Source organism: Notothenia coriiceps, unplaced genomic scaffold (assembly GCF_000735185.1).
Source record: "Notothenia coriiceps isolate Sejong01 unplaced genomic scaffold, NC01 NC01_scaffold00037246, whole genome shotgun sequence".
NCBI classification, from domain to species: domain Eukaryota; kingdom Metazoa; phylum Chordata; class Actinopteri; order Perciformes; family Nototheniidae; genus Notothenia; species Notothenia coriiceps.
Genome location: NW_011369947.1, coordinates 20,292,899 through 20,301,544, shown reverse-complemented (window position 1 = coordinate 20,301,544; position 8,646 = coordinate 20,292,899). Strand labels below are relative to the sequence as shown.

General features: G+C 38.6%; 2 protein-coding genes across 4 annotated transcripts in view; both read right to left on the bottom strand.

The window, feature by feature from the left end:
• Positions 1 to 8,646, bottom strand: part of gtpbp3 (GTP binding protein 3, mitochondrial) — a 633,967-nt gene that overhangs the window by 426,162 nt on the left and 199,159 nt on the right. The gene's annotated exons all lie outside the window — the stretch shown is intronic.
• nsg2 (neuronal vesicle trafficking associated 2) overlaps positions 7,683 to 8,646 on the bottom strand; it is a 31,041-nt gene continuing 30,077 nt past the window's right edge. Inside the window, exon 5 of the mRNA XM_010795184.1 lies at positions 7,683 to 8,205. Within this exon, the coding sequence (XP_010793486.1) occupies positions 8,008 to 8,205 (198 nt within the window). The 3' untranslated portion in view covers positions 7,683 to 8,007. The remainder of the gene's footprint in view (positions 8,206 to 8,646) is intronic.

Genomic DNA, 8,646 nt, shown 5'->3' with positions numbered 1-8,646 from the left:
GATCTCACACCTACTTGAGATCTCACACCTCGGGGAGGCGGGACTTAGCTCATTTGCATAATGGGGGAGGTGTGACCTGTCACTTTTTATGCATACTAATGAGATTGAAGCGGGATGAATAATACTACTTGCGGAAGCATACAACCCTCAGCAGGCTTATTAGACCATTCATTTAAAAGACCTTATAGCCCCGATTACTTACGAGGGACAATTGGCAGTCAGATATGGGATGAACTGCGGATTAATCCTCTCTGGCTCTCTAATTATAATTGCAAATAGCTTGCAGTCGTATAATTCATGCTAAATTCCTGCCAGTGCAGAATATTAGATATTGATGTGAAGAAGTACTGATTGTTGCAGACCTGCCGTTGGTGGGATGTTTTCAAAGTGGAGAGGGATGTTGGAGGAAGAACAGGGGAAAAGTAAAAGTAGAGGGGTAGAGAGAGAGAGAGAGAGAGAGAGAGAGAGACAAAAGGCTTTGTGTTGATTAACGCGGAGGGAAATCATCCCTGACACGTGGAAATGAATAGCCATTTCCATGTCAATGTAGATGGGGGAAAACCAAGTGAACTTTTAAAAGAGGTAAAACATTTTTGAATGAATGAATGATGTATGGAGAAAACACAGAAAAGGATCTGAAGGGCTTGAAACTCTGATGATGATCTTAAAGTTGTGTTCCCTACACGATGGAAACAGCTGCTTCTCGCTTTGGACCATATTTCTTTTTGACTTCTATATTCAGACTTGCTCTTTCCCGTGCATAATGCAACTACATTTTTGCTCATATTTTGTCCTCCTCATTACACATCAACCTGTCTGTCTGTGTCTTTCTTTCAACACACTATTTCAACCCACTTGGCTCTCAGCTGGTGAAGATGGGCAGCAGGGTTGTAGTGTTTTGACTCAGTGGAGACAAGATTTAATATCAAGGCAAATATGTTAGTTATTGTCTTGGTATATATTTAAATAAAGAGAAAAAAGTTTGCTCACATCTGAAACTACTGAAGTGAAAGATTTGTTGGGAGCTACAATGAAACAAACAAAACTGGATGTGATTGGGATGAAATAAAACAATGTGTGAGTTTGTTCCAGTTATTTTCCAACTTACATTTTTTTTCCCCGTGCAACGGTGTTAATGCTTGCCTGTTTGCCAATTTGTCCAGCAATTCCAAGAGGGCTGGTGTTGTGCTCACTAGCTGTGAACAAAACATAGTAGCATCATAAACCTATAATAGCAGTGTGGTCTAATCCTTCAATCATTTATATATAAAAAAACAATCTGATCTGCAAAACATTTTGTTGTTTGTAAATGTGCTCTACGGATGTTGACAAAAATAATCAAATTAAACCAAAATGTAATTACTAAAGGAAAAGTGTGGCCGTGTGTTTCCCCATCTTCCATCGAGTCTCTCCATTTGTATACATCCACAAAATACACACATACGGCCATCTGTGTGATATGTGCACTACACCTCCATCTCTCCCCTGCTGTCAGAGAAAGGCTGCTTCTCCGTAGTCGGCCCTGGGAGGTGTGGAGGAGAAGAAAACAGAAAGAAGAGAAGGAGAGAAATGACATTGGAGAGGAACAGAGCCGCAGGGAATAAGAAGTCATACAGGAAGAGAAGAGTCATGAAGCCATCAGGAGTTTCATCAAAGCTGCACTAGACAGACATGCATACTGGCAGATGCAGACACTTTCATATTTAGTTTGATTTGTCCCTCATGGGTTTAGTTGTTCCTGTCAATGTATGATAACATTTGATATGAGCTGTAAGGACAAATGCATTTTGTTTCACTGATAGGAGTCTTAAAGATACTCTTTTCATGGCGGCTACATTCTGGAAATGATGGGTATGTTAACATTAAAGTGGATACGTAGATGTTAAGCTATAAATGGGAAGAAAAAACAAAACATGAAATATTGTCTTTCAGTTTTTTCCCTCAAGTAAGATGTGTCTTTATTATATAACTATAAAATATAAAAACAATTTTGAAGTACTTTCCATCAAGAGAAAATCTACCATCTTCCATCAAGAAGACACAGATTTGTGTAGGCTCTATGGATTTCATACACTGGTGAGCCACTTTAAAACACAACATGTTGTTTTCAGAGAACCTTTGCAGCAGCATCATCATCCTGTAACAACACCTAATACTTTAATGAAAAATATAGATTGTTTTTCACGACTCTCGAAAATAACCTACATCCCAACATTTTCTGATCTGCCACTTTCATGGGATAATAAGGATTCAACACATGGCCTGTGGTATAACATGTGATTATGGTCAAGTGAACTGTTAGGAGACAGGATGTGAACTACAGGCTTAATCAAAGTCAGGCACTTTATTTTCTCCAGCACTCCACCCTAGACTGCTTCCTAGGATGCTTTGCAGCTAAATAACTTCATGTTACCACCACTATTAGTGACTGAGAGCACAGAAACTAAATGCCATGATCACAAGAAAAGGAAGGATAATTATAGGTTGTGTTTAACATATAAACAGCTAGTTGTTAGCGTGTAACTGCTGACTTTATCCATGTGGAGGAGATTTTCTTTTTTATCTCATATTTGTTGTGGATGTAGTCGCTATAACCTCCTCCAAAATGTGGACACTCAAATTTGAGAACTGTACGGTAGGCTGTCTTAATATATTAGGATGTTTTACTGCATTTACTATAGGGAAAAGTACAGAAGGAGGAAATGTGGTCTTCATAGTGCTGTACCCAATATAAAACCTTAAATTCAATCACCAGTGTGCCTGCGTTTTTTCAATCCGGTTTTATTCTAATGTCCTGAATGTAAAGGTATCGGATCCACGACAAAGACAACCACCGTCTACTAAGAAACATTACCATACAACAGAAGGAAGTAAATAATAATTTAGTAACTGTTAAAAAGACATGAAACATCACCATCAGGCATGCTGAGTGTTGCTTCACCACAACTCTTTACCCCAGTCTACTAATGTGCTGAGGTTTGTGAACCAGCCCCAATATAGAGTACTTGAAAAGAGCATAAAATCGTAAAGACTATCCACATTTGCATTAAATATGTAGGGGTCATCTACATTAACATAACAGGTGATGTGCTAGTGTGTGTGCGTGTCTGTAAATAATGAGTGTTTAAATACTTTGAAATGAGTACTCAGCATTTTCCAAATGGATGGATAAGGTAATTCCAGTATTGCATTTTAATCTGCTATAATTAAAGTGTACTTTGTTTAATGAATCAGCATAAATATGTTTAAATGTTAATGCCTGTGTGTTCGAGTGAGTGTGTTTTCTGCTTGTTTCCACCATCCATTTAGGGGGATGTCAGTGAAGTCCACAGACTTGCTGTTACTGGGGCAATCCTGCTGAGTTTTGTACATTTAATATTCAAAATAATGAACACAGTTCAATTATTTAGAAAGATGTCTGGGTCATGTCCTGCCTCTCTCTCAGGAAACAGCTTCAGAGCATAATAATCTGGATGCCTGCAGTATTTGTCATTGCAATAAACAGGAAAAGTGCATCAACATATTGCTAGGTTTTCATTTTTTATATACTTTTTTGAAAGCAAACTTCACAAGTCATAGGTCTGCAAATAAATGTGTCATGCCTACTATGTTTCTCTTAACTACCCTAATCTGCAGGAACACACAGCGACACACTCAATAACTGAAAGCAGACATTGGAATATGCTCCTTAGCAGATTAACATATGCACACAGATGTGTAGACCTTAATACACACACACACACACACACACACACACACACACACACACACACACACACACACACACACACACACACACACACACACACACACACACACACACACACACACCGAACTTTGTGTAGTCTGTGGATATTATTGCAACACAGCACTCTCTGTGAAACTGGGGCAATGGGATAATCCGTGGTCAGATGTCAGTCCTATTTATGAATGGATGCCAAGACTCTGTGTGCTGCAGGCAGCAAACTGTGCTCTGTGAGAGCGGGGATTATTAAGAGAAGGCGTTAAATACCAGCCTGGCTGCATTTCATGTGCACTTGCTGGCTAGTGTGTTCATTGTATGACTCATGTTTTCTTCTGAAGAGGCTGGACATGCCGACATGAGCAGGAAACTGTTTAATTGTAGTCTTGACACGATGACAACCAAGCACTTTGCTCCAGAGATCGGAACACAACACTCTGATACTGCAACTGAGGAATTTAGGAAATACGAGCTTTTGTAGCTTTGTCCCTACTTTGAATCAAATAAGAATAATCCATAAAGTAAATACAACAGCAGAAAAAAATGCAGAAACCAAGGTTTTCTGACAATTCAACTTTATAGTATGGGGCAAAATACTATTACATTAAAACCTCTGGCCTAGTAATCATTTATATTCAAATCAACAATAGTCTTAATAATTGTGTTAAATGGTTTGTATAGTTTAAACACAACTAGAAGCAGTAATTACTCTAGGCTTCAGATATGCACTGTATTATACAGGAGACATTTTTAATGCAAGATTTGTTTTCAGCACACAGAACAGACTATGAGGAGATATTGGCTGTATTTGACACAAACAAACCATTTTGGATTATAATCACTGACTGCACCTTAGATTATTCAGTTTAAGGATCACGAAACAACCATATCAAATCTAAATCATATGAAGAGCTCTCAAGAAAGCTGTTTTCTTGAGATTTTAATAACGCTGCATATTCAGGTGAAATAATGATGACTCATGCTCGGGTCTTTGTTCTCATTAAAGGAAAGAGCGGTGTTCATTTTGAGTTAATATTCACAGATTTCTTCACCTATCTCCTGTCATCTATGCTCCTCTTTTCCCTCCACTTCCCTCTAATTAGCCTGTAATTGGTCATTTATTCATCCGTATATATCTGTCTCATCACACCTTGAAATGAAACCTGATAGAAGTGAAAGAGACATACACAAATAACCAAGTGTGATCCCTCTTCCCTACTGATTTGATGCTAAACTTGAATAAAAACATAAGCCATCAACTACTTTTAAAGAAAATACATCTTCATACTTGGATTCTGCATTTGAAACAGGGACCACATTTTCCACTCAACCTTTCTCCTACAATTACAGAAACCAGAAGGTATTCAGTGGAAAGCAAATGCCAGGAGGAATTTGGAGAATAAAACATGTGGAGCAAAAGAGGGCAAAAGCAGGGTGGGGTGAGTCATACAAATACAAGAAGTACCCACAGAGGAAGCAAGATAATTACAGAGTAAGAAGCAATCTACTTAAAGCCAAAGAAAAGCAGAAGGGAAAGGTCGATGAAATCACTTGTTGATGAGGAAAATTTTTCTCCTTCAATGTTAATCTGTTTCCTGATATACAGTGGGGCAAAAAAGTATTTAGTCAGCCACGAATTGTGCAAGTTCTCCCGCTTAAAAAGACAAGAGAGGCCNAAGGAAGGGTAAGGTGAACAGAAGCAGCTGGTGACTTCATATGGGCCAGAAAGGGTAGCTGTCAATCTTTGACAGGCCACTTGTTGTTGTTGCCCTTTGTTGGCCTGTCAAAGATTGACAGCTACCCTTTCTGGCCCATATGAAGTCACCAGCTGCTTCTGTTCACCTTACCCTTCCTTTCACAACATGTCAGCGGTGTGCTAGCATTTTGTAAGCATATGCAACCATCTGTCCAATAAGGGTGGACTCTGAGTTAGTTCTGTTGTGCATCCATGTGGGAGAAAAGAAAGCAGCAAGCATAAGGAAACTTGTCTTTTATGAGCAGTTGTCAACATTTAAGTATATTTATTGTAACTGAACGACTTAACAGTGAGGCTTTCTTATTTTATGGAGCTATTATGGGCTCATTATGGATAAACATGTTCATGAGCAAAGACCATAAAATGGAGCGGCCCAATTTCAAAGAATAAAAAAAACAGAAACAAAAAGTAATCTTATTGTGAAAACTATTAGTTGGCCTCCAAACACGACGAAGTAGGATCCGTTTATTAAATAGAACTGCAATAATAGTACGATAATAGAAGAAAATAAACAAAGCTTTATGCTATTACTGCCTCTTTGTCTTTGAGATATCAATTACATATATTTTGAAACCTTCAAAACTTGAATATTGCTTTTATCTGTTGGATTCTGCTTAACATGCAGGAGGGTGTGCGCTTACTGTACAAATTGCCACTTCCTGGACATTTAAATGTGAAATTAAATCTACATGTGTTTTATATTTTAGTGAGTGACAAACCCTATATTTCTTTCATGTTGAGTTTTTCTGTTTTGTTTAGTCGGCAGGCGATTTACTAAAAACAGACAGCTGACGGATTCATTAAAATACAAGCCTCTAATAGAAAAGCTAGCTCTTCTTGTCACTCACTGAAGACTCTGTTGTTCGTGCTGCTCGTACGAAAAAATGAGGCCTTATCTGCCATTCACAGAGGACTCTGTAGACAGATAATATATCCAGTAGCTATTGCAGATACATGTATTCTTCTGGTACCTTATTTGCTGTCAATCACAGCTGCTCATCATTACAGCCAACAAATCTGTCTGCAGCCCTGAACATTTCTGTACACGGGGGGCAGAATACATATCTAATGTAGGGTGGATTTTTGTAGGAGTATGACAATCTGAATAATACAACCCGTAGGAAAAACCATCACTGGCATTCACACTGCACTATCTCCGGGCTGGATTGACCTTTGTGTGTGTGCTAGGCAGACACAGCAGTAAGTGGGACAGACAGACACACTCAGAACAGGTCACAGCTTGTTTTATTTTGAATTCAAACCAAGAGAAGAGGGGACAGGGATGCACACTGATCAATTACACCAGGTATCGCTACATATCAACTAACAAAATCACAATATCTCGTAAAAGCGCTCTCGACAACAGATCCAACATTACAAAATGAGAAATAACAGTACAGGAAGAAAACTTGGCCGCAGTTAAAGCCCATCCATAATCAGAACAAAAACACAGCGGTAATAACAGGCAGGAGACCGGGATATGCACTGTATTTATTTTCCCGTCTGCAACATTTTGTTAAATGGACCTACAAGACTGAAGCAATAGGCTATGTAAGTAACTTGCAGAAACCAACTGTAGGTCTGTAAAAACCAAAAGGAAAAACCTCCTAATAAAAGCTACTACAAGGCATACACACAAAAACTAGCCTGAGCGCTCAGTTTTATTTACAGAGATTTCAGGATATAGCACAGCACATTGAAATGTTACTGTATAAGAGCCACCGAACAGCCATGATGGGAAAATAATGTTATTCAATCAACACACAATGTGTTGCGGTTGTTGAAATTGCTGTTAAACCTTAGACAATACAGCGGAAATGTTTAAAAATGTGTTACAGAAATACAAGACCATACTGACATTTTTTTATTTAGAATATGGAGTTATCTGTTTGTGTGATGTGTTTGTCGAATGTGCCTGAGGTTACGCAGTTTGGATAAGAAAGGCAGGAAAGAACAAGGGCTGTGAATGAATATACAATAACTACAGTATACACACTTAACGAAAGAAAAAAAGGACTCAGCGAGCGTGAAATTCCATATTGACTTGTTCCTATGTACAAAGATAATCACATACAAATCATCCATACATTACATTAGAAAATAAATATATCAAGACATTCAATAAATAATAAGTTAGAGAGAGGGACTAAAAACATGGTGTGTGTGTGTGTGTGTGTGTGTGTGTGTGTGTGTGTGTGTGTGTGTGTGTGTGTGTGTGTGTGTGTGTGTGTGTGTGTGTCAGCAGACAGTGATAATCCCAATATAGCAAAGGTTTAATGGGAAACAAAGAGACTATCGTACATCAGAATAAGACCTAGCATGTGCTCATGGTTTTTTAATGTCTGCATGCATGTTGTCAGCCTATATATTCACTATATATGTAGCTGTTATGGATGTGTACGTCTCTATATTTTTAACTTGTCACCTACGTGTGTGCGTGTGTGTTTCTGTGTCTACATCTTCCGGTGTTTCTTCATGTCTGCATGAACACCCTCAAATGACGGCTAACTTAGTGGCCCTCGCTGCCTGGGGGCTTCGGGTCAGGCTGCTGCCCTGTGGCCCCTCCAGGCAGCCAGGGGGAGACAGAATGTGAGGTGGTCTGCTTGGCCATGCTGTAGTGGCTGATCACTGTGTAGAAACGGCCCCTCGAGTTGGCATCCTGGGCGGCGTAGTACGCCTCCAGAGAGGCTGGGATACACCGCTTGTGCTGTGAGGGAGAAACAGTGAGGTTCAGAACATTTATCAATTACTCTTTGTTCAAGTGCTACATGTAGTTATCAAGGTGGGACAATATACTGTAACCAAAATCTGTAGTAAAAAAACAATGTTTTTACCAACGATATTTACATGAACGTGTATTTTACATGAATGGAATCAGATCAAATATAACAGTTCTTACTTGTTATTGAGGTATCCTCTACTCAGTCAGAGAAAATTCTAACTCAGTGAAATGCCACACTTTTTTATGGGAAAATGTACACTTACATTTATAGAAATATAAAATGAGTGGTATACTTGGTATTACTCAGTAATTTTATAAAGATCATATCATTATATGATCTTTATAAAAAAAAACATGCCTCAAAAAGCTAACATCAATGTCTAAACAACTCTTGTTTATACCTAGCTTACAAAATACACTGTGTGG